We start from the raw sequence: 18,097 nt of genomic DNA, 5'->3' as shown, positions 1-18,097 counted from the left end.
AATTGCAAGTGAGATGTCTTATATTAAAACATTAAGATAATAATTTTGTGTCTTTTTTATTTATGAACTCTTTCAATTATCTTTATTATATCAAAAAATTGAATATTAGAGGTTGAATGATGAAGTCTAATATCATATTTTTTACCGTTCAATTTAAACTCTTTTAATTTAACTTTCATTAAATAAATTTTCCAAACAAAACCCTTATTCACTCAATTTAAGTAGGTTTGCTAAACAATTTAATATCTAAAACATTGTCCTACATACAATAAATCTTAAATTTCTTTTGTGAATCTCTCTGGTTAAAATAACAACCATTTTTTGGTTAATAACATTTGTAGTAAATAAATTTCAAATTAGAAAGGCTCATGGCAGACGGAGTGTATGGTTATGTAGGTTATAATTAGTCAAATATCTTCTTAATGGCAAACACAAAGTTAAAGATATTAAAATGATAATTAGGTTGTTAGAACAAATAGCACCAGTGGTCTAGTGGTAGAATAGTACCCTGCCACGGTACAGACCCGGGTTCGATTCCCGGCTGGTGCAATTTGTTTTTTCGCCTTATGTGGTACTCACGTGATTTTTTGCCATAATCAAACGCCAATAACAGTGTGATATGCCCCGAAGAAAACATCTCCAAGAACCCCGCAATAACCATATTACCACTGAAAGCCTTTAACAAGTAGTGACAAAATATGGACTCTAATAACCATATCCATATTTTCAGACAATTTTATAGAAAGGAATAAACGAAACTTTCAGAGAAAATTGGACAGAGCCAAATAAACTTGAGGAAGGTATAGCTGATATCATTTATATCAACACATCATGCTTATCAATACTTCTATTTAATGTCAAAGCACGTAGCCTTTTTAAGGAGTTTACCTAACACATGCTGATGCTCTCTTAATGCTTTTGCATCAATAGACCTTTGGAACAAAGTAATATTCATCCTTGAAGTGTTTATGATCAACAATATTGAAAATAGTTTCACCTCCCTCACATTTCCATTTTAACTTGGTAAATCTTTTTTATTGGTTTACACAATATCGCACCAATGACATAATATGACATGAATGAAAACAGAAAATATAGTATATGAAACAATTATCATGTAAATGTCAAGGTTAAGCCATGGATTGATTATGAATACAATCCAATATTTGCCAAACTGGCAGAGTATTCTCTGTTCCTGAATACAAGCATCTCATTAAAATTTTCTTATAAATGGAGAAGAGTTCATTCTCTTTTTTGCCCCACTGAATACCTATAGCCCCCGATGATCGAATGGTGTAAAGATAAAGTCACCGTCAATTACACCAACATAAGCAATCAATTCGTTAGGATCTGTTTGCAAGTTGAGTTTTGGAGGGAAATAAACGGCTCCAGAGTCATAAAATACACTGTTGAGATGGCCCTGAAGCCTCCACTTTCCTTTTCCACCTCCAAACTTCTAAACAAACCCTAAAGCTTCTGTTCTAGGCCGAGTACAGGATTTGAACTGTAGTGCAGATAGCTGTGCTAGCGGCACAAGTGATCTGATGCATTGGCCTACTCATCCTCTCCATAAATAGCACAAGCATCTCAGGGAGCCTCTAACTAGTTACTCACTCATCTATTGCTCTCAGCTATACTTCTCCATCCATTTGCTCGAGCGTCGACGTGTCTTTGCAAGTACTTGCCCTATCTCCATTGCAGTAGGGGGAGGACTAGGAGGAGAGATACTAAGTTAGACCTGAGAAAGGATCAAATATAAGATAGAACAGCTTTAAACTGTCCTTCTTGACCCATAAGTAAAAACAGTTGGCAATATCCCCAGCTCAACCACTCATGTTTTGAATAAAGGCAGAACACACGTATGTTAAGCATATATATCTTCACTCCAACTGTTTTGAGTTAATAGGCCATGGAAAAAGTAGGAGTGGCTCCTAATATTGAAGTGTTATACCACCTCAAAGACAAAACTTTGTACATTATATCACACTGGATGAGCAGCAGACAGTAATAATTTATTCCGGATTTTAGAATAAGGGCTAAAATATAATCCAATGAAAGAATCAATCCAATATTTATCTCAAACTAAAAATGTAACAATGACGGCAAACCTTGTATGCTTAACATTCCTGATGTCTAAAGCGTATTTGCTCTAAATCATTCAATTACTATCATTCCTCAAAAGATTGGAGCTCACACTAATTTATGAGTGTCATCACATAAGATCGTTTAAGCTCGAATAAATTAATGTGAAAATTGTATTAGGCATTCGACAACCAACATAAAAATTTGTTGAATATCCATGTTACGAGCCGACCCAACTTAGCGGGATAAAAGCTATCATAAACCATAAAGCAAATCTTTAACTCAGGTATTATGTTGAACTAGTACTACAAAATATAATAAATTGGGGGTAACAAAAACATAATCATTGGAAGAGGAGATAATCCACATATCTAGAGCATATCCACACAACACAAGCTCAAACTTGACTCAATTCCCTTTTAAAACTATAAAAATGCTGCATAAGAAATGATCCTATTACAATCAGAGAGAATAAAATCAATTCAATTTTTGAATAGTGTAATCACCATGATCAAACTAATTCTAATTAAAAAATGAACCAAAATTCATAACATGATTCATGATGAATAACCAAATCAACAGTCTAATTTTTATTGCAAATTTTGATGTAAGTACACTATTCTTCTGTGACATGAAGGCGAGCATCAAGATTCAGGTCAAAAACGCAACCATGACTCTTCTCTTCCTCATTCTCCTGAATATCCGCGAGCTCCTCCATCGCCTCCATAGCTCTCTTCCTAGACATAGCCGCTTCCTTAGCAAGCCACTCCGCTTCAAACCTTGCCGCAGTAGCGCCTCTACTCATCGACATTGCAGTGATCCTCGACGCAGCAGCGAGCACTTTGAAGGACTTCTCATCGACAGTTCGAGAGATACGATCCGCAGCGGAGAGGTTAAAGTATGAGAACTTCACGTCCGAGCAAGTAGGGCATAGGAAAAGCGGAGCAGAGCTGGCGTTGGTGGTGGTGGTGGAGAAAGGGAGGGCACAGGAGCGGTGAACGACGGAAGGACAACGGAGGCACTTGAGACGTTGGTGTAACGGAAGAGAGTCATCATAGACTTGGTAGCAGATAGGGCAGAAGAGACCATGGTGGTTCTTGAGGAGACAGTTGGTGCAGAGGTGGCGGTTATGGGAGGTATAACAGACGTTGTGGATGATGAGAGAGAAGCGTTGAGTGGTGCCGCAACCGCTGCAAGTGGCGGAGGGAGAGGGTACTTGAGAAGAGTGGTTCATGGGAGTGGTGGCATTTGAAGAAAGGAAAAAGAGTCCTACGTGAATAATGAATAGTCCTCAATAGAGGAACACCAACGACCAATGCTGTGTGTTAAATCAAGTAGCACTTGCTTTAACCATAATTTGAGTCACAGAATAAGAATAAGATATAAAGCTTAATATCACTTTTATTTATTGTAAAATCATATTTTTATTATTAAAAATATAAGTAAAAATAATTATTTGTCTTTTTATTATTAGAACTCCTAAAAAAAGAGTACGGTTGTTTTTTCTTTAATTTTAAGAGTCAAAATATTTTATCATAATGAATATAAAAATACAAAAGTATTATTGTATACAATTTTTTTTTGTTGACGCCACTTTACTATATGCCTCATCCATTAATGTTGTGTCTAGGGATTCTAAATCAATATTTTAATTTTGTTATGTGCAATAATGTTTTTCTATACTATTCTAAACAAATAAACTTTTTTCTATAATTCTTTAGTACATTAATTTTTTAAGGTAATTTGTTGCAGACTTTTAAAGTTTTGATATTGAAAAATTAATTAATTAGAAGTATGATGTACTCTCCATAAATGCATATCTTTTAAAATGTTTGATACAATTGAATAGTCATAATATGATAAGTTGTAAATGGCGATATAACATTAACCTTACCTTATTTTTATTATATGGGTTGATTATATAGATTCAAGGATTTTAAAATATGTCTAAATCTTAATTGTTTCGACCATTATATTTTCTTCGAATTTTTTTGTCTCTAAAAATTAGTGTTATAAAATTTGGCTTGAATCGACCGATCCGACTGGTTCAACCGTGAACTAGATATCTAAGCAGTCTGAACCTCTCATCTAATTAGTTTTGCAACAAATCGGGTTGATTCGGTCAATTTAATCCTAAAACTAGTGACTCGGGCATTCAGACCGGTTGAACCGACCGAGTCAATCAAAAAAATATTTCTTTTAAAAAACAATCAAATTGATGTCGTTTTTAAGTGAAAAACAAATACTTTTAACTTATTTGTAGTTTTGTTTGTCATTTGTTAGTATACATTATAACAAAATTTTCATTGTTTAATTAAATTTTAAATTTATTGCATATTTTTGTTGTAGTCAAAATATAGTTCGTATGTTGTTTAATGATATTATCAACTTACTTGTGTCATTTTACGGTAGTAAAATGTTGTTTTTTGTTATTTAATTAGACATAATAATGTTTTTAAATTTTGAGTATATCATTATATGTAATATTACGAATTTTTAATTCAAAATGAGTTAACCGATCCAATCATTGACTCAATAACCTTACCTAGTCATTGACCGGTTCGAGTTTAATAACACTCCTAAAAATCCTCAATATGGTTTCTACTTATTTACTAAAAACATGTTGGGCCAAAATTAGATAAGGTGAGATTCTATCAATTTTTTTTTTAAATTAGGGCTATCTCAATTTTCATTCTAACTCATTGTTTATAATCATATTCTATTTAATATATTCTCTTGTCCAATGTAACATTACCATTTTTATCATATTAAGTGTATTCTCTCGTTAATATTTTCATATCAAAATTCGTTCAAAACAAAACTACATTTGTTATAATTTTTTCCAAAAGTTCAGTGGCACATTTGTATCTTCATATACTTTATCTTATTTTGATGTAATGTGTTATCATATCAACCTTAACCATATCAAACATATATTTGATTGTTTGGATAATAATTCTTTGTGCTCATTATCGCATGTCTTATCTTCTCCAAATCAATATAAGTTCGTTTAATTCCTTCAATGAAGAGGGGAAATTTCTATCCATTTGAACCATCAAGACATTAATTTTCATGAACTATGTATGATATTCAGTATGTATTATTTAAGCAGTAAAATGTACACCCTTGGACCTGGACCCATGAATGAATGAGTTATCAGATCTCTTGATAGTTACATTACAATTTTACATACAATAGGAAATAATGCCTTTAAAAGATGTTAGGAAGAAATCATGAGATAATACATGTAACTTGGTAAAATGAGCACATATATCCCACAAAGTGTGCAACTCCATATGTCATTATTTGTGATCGGTTGAAAAAATGTATTGAAGTTAAAAATTTAATAATTAAGTGTAATGACACATATACACTTTTTTAGGACAGAAGATGTAGACTGATCGTAAAAGGGGTCTAAGATGAAGGAGCAGTAGTGTGAAGTGCTACTAAAGAAGCATAGATACCACCTTTGTTGACCAAACTTTCATGTTTTCCTTTCTCTGCAATGACTCCATTTTTAACCACTGCAATTGAATCTGCACCCTTTATGGTGGATAATCTGTGTGCCGCCACAATTGTGGTTCTATCCACCCTCACTCGGTCTAATGCATCCTGGACCATTTTTTCAGACTCTGCATCAAGTGCACTAGTAGCTTCATCAAGTAGTATTATTTTTGGACTCTTCACTATGGCTCTTGCAATTGCCACCCTTTGCTTTTGCCCTCCAGATAGTTGAATCCCTCTTTCCCCTACTATTGTATCATACCCCTGCACATGTTTTTCAATAATGCAGACCTTTTAAATATGGTGTTTCAATTACTAGCCATTTCAACATTTTGCAACATATGTTTTAAGGACCAAACTTATGCATTGTTCATTTGTTGCTAGTAATGTTATTTTCTGATTACAAATAACATGTATAACCGCTGTGGCGCATGGCTGCATGCTATGTTTTCATTGATGCGCTGTTACACGTCTAATTTTATAATTGATAAACAACACCATAAGCATCTAGAGAACAAGACATAAGTTTTGTCCATATTTTTGTTGCACAAGTCTTGGAACAGATTTAGTTCATTGATACTGTGTAGTTTACCTTTTGCAAAGAGCTAATGAACTTGTGGGCATTTGCCAGTTCTGCTGCAGCTATAATTTCTGCCTCTGCTGCATCACCTCCTTTTCCATATGCGATGTTGGCTCGAATGGTGTCGTTAAACAACACAGGCTCCTGGCTTACAAGGCCTATCTGCTGCCTAAACCATTTAAGTTGTAGCTTTTGTATTTCTATTCCATCTAGTGTAATCTGACCTGAATCCTGGTCATAAAATCTTTGCAACAATGAGATCACTGTTGACTTTCCACTTCCACTTTCCCCTACTAGAGCAACTGTCTGATTTTCATCATGATAATCAAATGCTTAGGTTCTCCCTTGAGAAAGAGCTATGCGAATTAGGCATCGAAATTCAAAACAAAGTATCAATTAGTAAGTTACCTTTCCTGAATGAATGCACAAGGAAAGATCTCTGAATATATGAACATTAGGCCTGGTTGGATACTTGAAAGTGACATGGTGGAACTCAATATCCCCCTTCACATCTTGCAATATCATTCCAGACTCCTCACTTGCATCTATTTTGGATTTCTGATCAAGAATAGCAAATATTGAAGCAGCAGAACTTTTTGCTTTAGTCATACCCGGGGACATGAAGCCGGATTGAGATAATGCTATAGCTGCCATTGTGAGACAGTAAAATACCTGAAAAGTAGGAAATGAAATAATCAATGTTTGGAGGGTGTTATGAACTTAGTTGTTCTTCAATCATATTTGTTTTCCCCTTCAAACTTCTTAATCTATATGAGAAATTATCTGAGATACTTTGTTAGTAACAGCTGAGATAAGTCAAAAAGTTTTATGTCTAACATGTTGATCAAGTTAGGACAATAACTTACACGGAAAACATCCGAGGCTACTGCTTTGCCATCCTCAACAAGTCTGGCTCCAGCATAAAAGCTGCATGCATAGACGGAGTACAGAAAGAGGAGTGATAACCCAAAACCAGTTCCACTGACTAAGCCCTGTCTTATACCTGTCTTGATTGGTCCTTCACATTTCTTCTGGTATAACTCCATCACCTTCTCTTCAGCACAGAAAGAAGCAACTGTTCTTATATTCCCCACAGCATCATTTGCTACTTGACTTGCTTCCTCATATAGTTTCTGTCCAACAAATATGATTTGTTTTTATTATACACTATGCCTGAAGTTTAGATTTTCTCAAATGGTTTTCGTACTATTACTAGTAGTCAATAGTTTGATGTCAGTAAGTTACAAACCTTTGCATCTGTGCTGAATCCTTGCATGGATTTCATTTGCACATGTCCATTTACTAAAAGTAGAGGTAGCAACGCAAGAACGATGAGAGAAAGCTGCCAATTTGCCTCAAAGGAGATTACCAAGGCTGTAATCGCTGTAACGATATCTTGAACCAACAAACCAAGTGCATCGCCAACCAAAGCTCGAATAGAAGCAGCATCAGTTGACAGCCTTGCTCCAAGTGCTCCACTGGAATGCTCAGCTTTATCAAACCAACCTACTTCCATGTGAATTATTTTCTCAAAACACATTAGCCGGATCCTTTTTATCAACTTAGAACCAGCTACAGAAAAAAAGTATGACCTCAAAGGATGAAATAAGAAGGCAGTCACACCAAGGGCAATAAAGATTAATGCCCAAAACTTTGAGTCTTTACGGAGTTGATCTGCAGGCTCATAGAAAGTATTTATCATGTTCGATGTAAGAAGACCCAGAGTTGGTAATATTGCCCCGGTTACTGCTGCTGCCAGAGTCCCTATGAGTAACACTGGGATTTCAGGCTTGTTAAGACAAGCTAGGCGGAAAAATGAGACTTGTCGAGGTTTATGTAATGCAGCTGAAGGAACAACTTCTGATTTTTCCAATAGAGCAAATTTGGTAGGCATAGTATTTGATGTTCTGAACGAGTGACTACTGCTGTTTCCAGTTCCAGATGATCCGTGACTTAAAGAAAAACTTTGGCTCAATTGTTGTACTGAATCTACAAAGTTTTCTTGACTGCATGATTCATTTGCACCATTTTGTTTTGACTCTCTTTTAATTTCTTGTAATTTAATGAGCTGGCTAAAAGCTCCATCAGGATCTTCAGTGAGCTCAGCATAAGAACCTACTCAGTTAAAAAAGATATAAGAATTCAGCAAGGCACATTTATAGGAAAAAGGAAGATATATTGAGTTATGTATATACCTTTCTCTACTACTTTTCCTTGGTTGATAACAGCAATCATGTCAGCGTTCCTTATTGTGCTTAAGCGGTGAGCTACAATGATAGTTGTTCTGTTTATCATTATTCTGTCCAGTGTCTCTTGCACTACTCTCTCAGATTCAGCATCTAGAGCACTTGTAGCTTCATCAAGGAGTAGAATTCTTGGGTCTTTCAGAATTGCTCTTGCTATAGCAACCCTTTGCTTTTGACCTCCAGAAAGTTGAGCTCCATGCTCTCCAACCATTGTGTCAAGCCCCTAATGAGGTAAAAGGGCCACTTGGTGAAAACATACACATAGAATAGTATACATTATACTTAGAAATTGTGGTTACTTTCATTTCAATTTTGTATATTTCAGTCAGTGTACTTTAGAATATATATGGTTTCTTCAGACTAGTTGCTTCTTTTAGGCCTATATGTATCTTGACATACATACAATTGAACTTATTTAAAAGGGTACATTTGTATTAAACATAGTCTTGAACTTTTTGACCCCCTCCCCCTGCAGCTTCAGTATTGTGTAATTTGAAACTGATATTGTTGAAAAGGGAAAGAACATTGCAAATTTGGAGGCAAAAAACTGATATTCTCAAAATGAGTGAAGAACTGAGAACTCACATGAGGAAATTTATCAATGAATTTAGCGGCATTAGCAAGTTCTGCTGCAGCTCTGATTTCATCATTTGTTGCACCATCCTTACCATATGCAATATTCTCCTTAATGCTACAAGCAAAAAGAACTGGCTCTTGGCTGACCAGGCCTATTTTCTGTCTGATCCATTTCAGTTGAAATTCTCTGAGGTTGATACCATCAATGAGAACTTCACCAGCTTGTGGATCATAAAATCTCTGTATCAAACTAATAACTGTTGACTTCCCACTCCCACTTTGTCCTACCAAAGCTGCAGTGGTGCCACTTGATATTGAAATAGAAAATTTATTGAATATCAATTCATCTGTTCTTGTAGGATAACAAAAGCAAACCTCCTTAAATTCTATATCTCCATCAATATCATCTAAACGCCGACCATCGGTCTCGTAAGCATCAATATCTGGCTGCCTCTTTATTGTTTCAAACATTTTAAAGGCTGCAGCTTGTCCCACAGCAAAAGCAGTTAAGCTTGGAGATGCCTGCCCCAGTGACCTGAAAAATAAGATTATCATATATGTTTTTGGAGGGGTGTAAGATATGGAATGATGTATCAAGAATTTAGATAGTAAGGGAGAAACAAACTTACAAGGATCCAGTCAATAGTGCAAAAAATACACTTATGACTTCACCTCCTGTATATCCTTTCTCTAGTATCATCTTCCCTCCATACCATATAGCCAATGCGTAACTACTATAAGCAAATAAACGAAGTGAGCCAAGGCCAAAACCAGCAGCCACTCCCTCTTGCACACCAATCCTGTAAGCTTTGTTCAAGGATTGATTGTATTGAGCTATAGCTTGTTTCTCACCGGTAAATGATGCAACCTGCATTGAAAGAATGTGTAGTATCCTTTATGGTACCCTCGAGCGACATGGAAAATAAAAATGATGAAAAGTTATTTCTGAAGATTGTCTGTATTACAGTTCGAATTGAACCAATTGTACGCTCTACTACAGATGCTGCCTCCGAATAAGCTGCTTGTCCACGGGATGCCATCTTTACGAAAGCAAAGGTCATTAGATAACCACCGAAGACTAGTGGTGGAACTGAAAATAGCAATACAAGGCTTAGAAGCCATCCCTTGATGAATGCTATGACAAAGCCTCCTAAAAAAGCTGCCACATACTGTATGAACTTTCCTACCTAACATCACCCAAAGAGGAGAAAGAAAAGGTTATGATTCTTAAACGTTTGTTTCAATATAGTTAGAAGAAATGGTGCTAAATTAGGACTTGTATTGTGATCCATTAATACCTTCTCACCCATGGCATCTTGAATAAGAACTGTGTCACCCGACATCCTTCCAACAACCTCACCACTGTTAGTTTCCTTGTCAAAGAAGCTAACATCTTGCCTCAAAATTGCTTTGAGGTATAAGCCTCTTATTCTTGCAGCTTGTCTCTCCCCGGTGATCACCCAGCAAGACACCTCTAGAATAATGCATTAGATTAAGCCAAAATTAGGTTCATAGTTACGTTGTATGCATAATCCGGAGAGAATTTGGTGTACTTACGCAAAAACGCTGCCACAAAGGCACCAGCACCCATGTATACAAACTTCAGAGATACCTGAGCATAAAATGAACCATTATGGATTATGACAAATTGTTCCCATCAAACTTCATACAGTTTATTGCGGAATTGTTGACCGAGAAGCGTGACAGCATAAAATTTAGAATAAAAATCTTTACACTTGTTTGGTTCAACAAAAATGTGCGACAATTTAAAGCGGAGTTCTGTACAATTCATCTTTATATCTTCCCTATAGATATTTTACAACATTGATTCTTAATGAAGAGGAGCTATTCATTACCTTGGAAACTTCATGAACTACTTGTGTAGTGTTAGCATTTCCTCCAAAAGCATCAATTGTATCTCCAATAATTATAGTCATTAGAGGGAATGATATTCCATTCGCAACAGCACTTATTGTCCCAATAAACATCATTAGATGATCCCAAGAATCTGCAAATGAGAAAAGCTTATAGAACGAAACTGTTTTATTGCTTCCTTTCTTCTCCTTGTTTCTCTTCGAATCCTGCAGCCTCCTTTTCATTTCTTCAGTATTTTCAAGACCAGGAACTTGAGGATTACTTGCTGATCCTATCATCTCACTTGGACTAATACCATCATCGAAGTTGGCCTCGGTGGCCATTTCCGAGAAGCAAGGCCTCTACCGGTTACAAGCACTACTTAAAAATAGCTGCAAAAGTAGGATCACTGATTTGAGCTAGAGTTAGTTCTTCCTTAAAAAATCACCACTCAAGTGAGTTATAATTCTTTAGATGTCAGCAACTATAAAATCTACGTAAATCGGCATCTGCTTGAGTTAACCATATTTAACAATAGAGTGAAAGAAAAAATAGTTGCCAGGGAAACCAGAATAGCCCTAGAAGATAACTAAAATGCAAGGTGGACTTGCAAAACAAACATTTCTGATCAAATCACATTCAAAACCAATGTGTGTGTGTGTGTCTATTTATATAAGCAAAGGTGTTCCTTACCATGTAACATGTTCCTGTTATTGTTATTTTCTAACAAAAGTAAAAGCAAAAACGAACCTTTGCCAAACTTGTGACTGAAAAAGTGCTTCCAACCTGAATGATGACAAATTAGCACTAAAATGCAACAATAGAGAAATGAAGGAAAACTATAAGGTTGATGGAACCAAGTTGGCACTAACCTACTATTGCAAGCTAACTTGAGCTATCTATAAATCATGAAAATGAAATAAAGCAAAAGAATGGAACAGAATAAGATACCCACTTCCAAAAAGAATAATTTTTTCACGGTTTAGATGCATCATGCACCAACAAGAGCTCAATGATATGAAACACTTATTACTTGGTATGAAATAATTCTAATTTCACTTCAAATTTCTATTGTCAGTCACACTTCAGTATTATTCAATCTTCTGTTACACTTAACTTAAAATTGGAATTCACTTAAGTACTAATGTATAGAATTTTGATTCCAATAAGTGTGCTTGGGTGAATGTTCCCAAAAGATACCCTGCATGAACTTGATTTTGCAAAGTTAATCTTTAATTGAGTTTAAAATGAAGTCATTCATGTTTAGAAGTTTTATTCCAAAATCAAGTTTTGTAGGAAAAATTGGTGTAAAAGTTTCAACCAAACCCAAAAGTTACATTTTCTCACTTTCCATAAACATAAGTATAGAGACTCCAAAATTGTTTCCTATGAAAGTATCAAATATGTTGTCACTGACAATGAAGGTAGAAGGATATTGTTGTGGATTTGGGTGACTTCAACAATAATAGTTAGTGATGTACAGAATAAATAATTACAATAATGTTTTGCCACTTTATTGGTTATGGCCCTAGAGAGTTAGTGAAACAGTGTTCTTTTGAAGTTAGCTTGCAATAGTAGGTTCTAAGCTTGCAATGGTAGCCATGTGCTGTTGCCATTGGAATATATAGATGACTCTTTAATTATGCTTATAGTATTTTTGTTTTTGTCCTATGCTACTCTATTGTTATGCTACTGATTTGACTCAAAAAACCTAAGACACCCCATGATGTTTTCTAATTAAAGTATCCCGATATCTTTTCCAAATATCATTATTCTAGTGATGTGTGGTTGATGTTATACATAACTGATTTTAAGTTCAAATAAAAAATGAAAGTTGTGTTAAATAGTCGATGATTAACGTAAAACTTTGCTTAATTTTTATGATAGGGATAGGTACATATAAAGTACAAATTTATGTTCTATGGTCTTTGTTCTGGACTGAGATAATACATCTGGGTAATTTAATATTTGCTTCAATAGGTATGGGTAGCATCTTTAAAGGGGAGAAAAAGAAGGAAACTCAGAAAGAAAAAACACACGAGCCGTGCAATAAAAATATATAATATGATTATTAACCCAAAAATTGTATATAGAATGTACATGACAGCTAACTCTTGAAGAGTTTTATATGGTGGGGATGTAGAACGAAGATTCATATTCTGGCTTAATGTAATTGTACAATGGATACAATTTACAAACTCTTTTATGTAGAACGTGATGTACAACGAAGATTCATATTCTGACTTAATGTAATTGTACAATAACTTGCTAAATAATTGTTCTGCCATTACTCAAGTAAGGTATATTGATTGAAATAAATGTTGTTTTAGCATAAAGTGCATTCATTAGTGCTAGGAACATTATAAAGTCGTGGTCCATAGCGCTAGGAGTCAAAATGGAAAAGCTACTTACAAAACAATATAGTGAACTATTTTTCACAATTGGGAATGAATAATAGTTAAATGTATACACTTTAAATTTTTATATACAATCATATCATCTATTACACATATTTTTAAGTATGAATAATGACTAATGCATTGAGAGTTTAAAAAAACTCTTACATTGTTGTTCTTGTATACATTTTATCTCTCTAATCCTTAAGAGTTAAATATCTATGTAAAAAATTGCATGGTCAATAAATCTTTAATGGCTCATCTAAATTATTGTATATTATTTATACAAGTGTAATATATATGTATTGTCAAATGAAAAGATTTATACCCATATTACACCATTCATTATTTATTTATATTAATTTTTAAGAATCAATGATGATTAAACATAAATGATACAATAATATCTAAAACTCATACCTTGTCAATATATTTTTTTTTTCTCTATATATTTAACGGTCAATAATACTTTAACTATTGTTTACACTCTAAAGACCTTATCCCTTACATATATTTTCTTCTCAACCTTGGTATAGGAAATAAAAAAGGGCATCCCAATAAAGATTACTCTCACTTCATGGACCAACTCACATTCATTTTGGCATGTTTAATGCAATATGCTATCTTAAATTGTATTATAAATAATGTCTCACATTAATAATATTGAAATAAAACTAAAAATAATAATAAATATTTAATTTTTTAATTAACATAATATATTTTCATTATTGTGAGCATGTCCACAAAAGAACTACATCTTTATTCCTCGTCATCAGTTTCAATGAGTGAGAAAAATTGTTGACTATAACGACTGTATAGATGAATGGATTGATAGGAATTTGAATGATAATAAATAGATAAGAAAATGGAAAATTATATATTAATCCATATAATTTATTAAATGATATTTTAAATTATTCAATTCATATCTAAATTTAATTTATGCATGAATCCATTTTAATAAATTGGATAAATGAATATATAATTCTTTTTTTTATTGTAACTAAAAAACAATTTTAAAGAAAATTATCGTTTTGAAAATCACTATATCAATAAAGTATTTTTTTAAACTATTTTTTTCATAAAACATTTTTAAAGTTCATTTGTTAAAAATGAGTTTCTACGTTTTTTTAATAAACACCTTAATAAGGTGTTTTTTTAACTTTAAACAAATTCACTTGTTTGCAACATATTACAAACATACATAGTTTATGATTATGTGTGTGAAGTTTTTAATAGGTATTTATATATGTTATATATTTAATAAAAAATTAATATTAACCACATCCACATATTCTACTATTGATCTCATTATCATTTCACAAAACAATTATAAGTAAGACTAATATAAGAATTTAATTTAATAAAAAATTAAAGTGGGAATAAGAAGCACATAAAGAAAGTAAGAGGTGAGACAATGAAAATAATTAAAAAGCAAAGGAGTGATAAATATTTATTTTTTTGGATGAATTATATATTGTCCAAATGGGCATATTCATAGATATTTTTATTAGATTCAAATTCATCTATTATTAAAATTAACCACTGAATTATATCCATTAACTTTAGATGAATTTAATTTTCTTGGATTTTAATAAATTGTGCATTATGAATAATTTTGACATCTCTAATCATCTTCTCCCTCTCATTTACCAATGCTTTTGAGAAAGTGCTTGGATGCCGTCATAACTATGAATAAGTGGCAAATCCTTGAGATTAATATAATGAAGAGTAGAATAAAATTCCAAATTCATCAACTATTAACGTTATGTTTGATTAATGAATGAAAGTATAAAGAAAGAGAATTGAAAAAAAGAAAAGTAGTAGAAAATGAAATAATAAATTTATTTTTAGTATGATTGAAAATGAAAAAAATGAGAGGAAAGAATATACACAACTATGTATAATATATTTAAAATGACGTAATTATTATCATTATACGTATAATATGTATAATTTTTAAACACTATTTTCTATTGCAAATTACATAATTAAATAATTGATCATTGAAAATGTTGATTATACATTCTTTATGTAACATATAACAATTTTTATTTATAAAATTCAATGAAAATTATTATCATCATCCTATATTTTCTTCTCACCAATGACATAACTATATATGAGAATCACTTATATATTCCTAACCATTCGGCTTTCATTCGTGTCTTATTTTTATAATTTATTTATTATTTACTACATTGTTAAATAAATTTAAGTAAGAATTTATTTTAATATGTGTGAGTGTGTGACAGTTAACATGTTACCACACCAAATATTTTCATAAATTTAAAGGAAGTCTGAGCGAGTTTGTTTCCAAGTTTCTCTATGATTTTGTTAACAATTTTTTGTTGCATGTATCCTATAATATTTTTTCCTTTATTTAAATATTTCAATTTGATCTTATAATTGGGTATGTTAGGTAGGTTTAAAAGTGCATGAATGAAATGGGATAGAGAAATATTTTCCATAGTTTGATTGTATTTAATACAAAGAATGAGAGAAAAAATGAGAGGCTCATGCCTTTACATTTTCTTTTCAATACTAGAGAAAGACTTAAATGAAGAAAGTAAATAATATAATAATATGGTGGGACTCATGTCTTTATTTTTTTATTTATTTTAATTTTATTATTAATAATAATTATATTTATTTTATCTCTATTAGTGTGTTGATCCACATTCTTATTTTTTGATATTTAGTATTAAATTTTTATTTTTATTTTAGAGAATTAGAATGTTTTTTATTGGATGTACTTCATGTTTAATTTTGTATTTATTATAATATCCAACTTAAAGTGAGATGTATTAATTATAGTCTTCTAGGATTATATGGTTTTACTTTAGAAATAAAAAATATTAAGGGCAAAATAGGAATATAGAATCATGGTGATAGTTATTTTAAGTTTTGGTTTTATATATAACTAGTGTGTACAGGCATTGGAATTTAATTTTGTTTCCCTAGATAGCCTTCAAACATCTTTTCACCAAAGTATGGAATCAAAAAGTTTAAAGCAGAAATAAAATATGTTGTCATATACCAAAGGAAGACAAGCAAATGAAAGGTCAATGTTTTTTTTTGTATTTTGAAGGCTAAAATTTAAAACTAAAGGATTTTCCTCTCTCATCCTCTGACTCGAAATTTCATTAATCATAATTCTTATTTTTTATTAAATATAAGTTCTTGATTCTAACTAATAAATTAATTTTTGATGACGAGTATCAACTTTTAAATCTTATAGCAAACCAAATATTCCAATTAATCATGTAATCATAAATATCAATTATTATTATTATTATATACTAGCGTGTTGACATGCACTGTCGTGCCTGTCAACCCACTTTTCTATCGTTTGTGATGTATAGTTTGTATTTTATAAATTCAAATATAATTTTTTGCGCTAAATTTACGGTTGAATTTATTCAATTGGTCTAATATTCAATTTTTTAAATACACTTTTAAAATAAGAAGATAATAAGGATAAAATAAGAAAATAATATTATATGGTAGAAATAAAAAGATATTGAGGGCAAAATAGGAAAACACAAATTACACCATGATGGGTCGTTATTTTGTGTTTTCCCTTTATTAATAGTATAGATAGATATAGAAATATAGATAGATATATTAATTATAGTTATGTATGATTATAAGATTATATGATTTTACTTTAGAAATAAAAAATATTAAAGACAAAATATGAAAATAAAATCATGGTGGCAATTATTTCAAATTTTGTCTTTATATATAGTATAAATATTTTTTTCAATATAGTCCAACTTCATAAATTATAAATTAAAATAAGGGAGAAATCCCAATGTGTAAGTTGATGACAGGACAAATTATGTAATTGTTGTCCCACTATTGTGTGTATGTATTAGGATGTGCGATTAGCCAGAAGAAATTTAATATTTATAATTTTAATAAATTATTTTCAACCAATTAAAGTTAATAATGCATAAAAAAAACAACAAATGTGCTCCATTTAATTGACTAGAATAATTTAGGCAGCATCATTAAATTCTATGAAGCTATTTCCAGCCTAGCTTTTCTCCTAAAATGTAAAATTCTTTATTCTCCCTTGCCTCAAATTGAATGTATTAAAAAACCCATCTTGTTTGAAAAAACTAATTAACACTTTTACCATAAAATCAAACCTGTCCCACCTCCAAAATCTAATACCTTAATACAAATCTAATGTTAATATCTTGAAATTCAAGTCAGATATTAAACTGTAATAGATACTGGAGATTTAAATAGTTAAATTGTTTAAGTAGACCGAGTGATTTCTTATATAATAAATAATTTTTATCTATAAATATATACTTATATATAAATATAAAATTTTATGTAATTAATAATTATGTATAATTATTTTGAAATAATATATCTTTATCTTTTTTGGATCAGAGTAAAAGAAAAGATTAGAGTAGTATTTCATTTTTTAAAATTTTAAGTAAACGGTACAGTTTATTTCCATTTTATTTTAGTTTAATCAGATTTAACACAACTGAACTAATATTTCTTCAATTCAAAATGGTTCAACTTTTATTCAATTAAGACTACAAACTAAAGTCGTTTTTAAATTTAGTCACCAATCAAACTAGTCGGACCACCTAGTCAAGTTATCCCAATACTGCCTAAAACAACCTTACATAAAGATTGAGATTTTGCAGTTCTCACAACACTACCTAAAACAACTTAACATAAAGAATTTAGGGCAATTACTTATTTTTTTATATAGCAAAACCCATTACATGGAATTGTGTCTTCAACATGGATTCTTGTCTTAAAATGATGTCCTTATGTCCGCCAATAAATTTTCTCCAAATAATATAAATGTATTATTTTATATTTTT

At 31.8% G+C, this 18,097-nt stretch overlaps 2 protein-coding genes and 1 non-coding gene across 5 annotated transcripts; 1 reads left to right on the top strand and 2 right to left on the bottom strand.

Annotated features, from left to right (window-relative positions):
• TRNAG-GCC lies at positions 479 to 549 on the top strand. Its single transcript has one exon. It is a non-coding gene; the product is annotated as a tRNA-Gly (tRNA).
• LOC109361927 lies at positions 2,699 to 3,316 on the bottom strand. The gene has a single exon (XM_019607453.1). The coding sequence runs from the start codon at positions 3,314 to 3,316 to the stop codon at positions 2,699 to 2,701; it is 618 nt and encodes a 205-aa protein (XP_019462998.1).
• On the bottom strand, positions 5,160 to 11,927 carry LOC109362846 (ABC transporter B family member 4-like). 3 transcript variants are annotated; one of them, XM_019608894.1, is made up of 13 exons: positions 10,845 to 11,292; positions 10,546 to 10,600; positions 10,287 to 10,462; positions 9,954 to 10,175; positions 9,618 to 9,856; positions 8,998 to 9,523; positions 8,362 to 8,635; positions 7,416 to 8,281; positions 7,033 to 7,299; positions 6,575 to 6,838; positions 6,179 to 6,472; positions 5,492 to 5,850; positions 5,160 to 5,343 (listed from the first exon to the last, which is right to left on the bottom strand). In XM_019608894.1, exons 1-12 carry the CDS (start codon positions 11,184 to 11,186, stop codon positions 5,497 to 5,499), a joined length of 3,879 nt encoding a protein of 1,292 aa, XP_019464439.1. In that variant the 5' UTR covers positions 11,187 to 11,292; the 3' UTR covers positions 5,160 to 5,343; positions 5,492 to 5,496. The 3 variants fall into 3 exon arrangements, with proteins under 3 accessions (XP_019464439.1, XP_019464437.1, XP_019464438.1); XM_019608892.1 differs by lacking the exon at positions 5,160 to 5,343 and adding an exon at positions 11,593 to 11,927 and having other exon boundaries at positions 5,497 to 5,850; positions 10,845 to 11,251; XM_019608893.1 differs by lacking the exon at positions 5,160 to 5,343 and adding an exon at positions 11,593 to 11,927 and having other exon boundaries at positions 5,497 to 5,850; positions 10,845 to 11,234.

The sequence above is a fragment of the Lupinus angustifolius genome, chromosome LG12 (assembly GCF_001865875.1).
Source record: "Lupinus angustifolius cultivar Tanjil chromosome LG12, LupAngTanjil_v1.0, whole genome shotgun sequence".
Taxonomy (NCBI): Eukaryota; Viridiplantae; Streptophyta; class Magnoliopsida; order Fabales; family Fabaceae; genus Lupinus; species Lupinus angustifolius.
The sequence above is the reverse complement of the archived record's forward strand: the minus strand, read 5'-3'. Positions and strand labels throughout refer to the sequence as shown.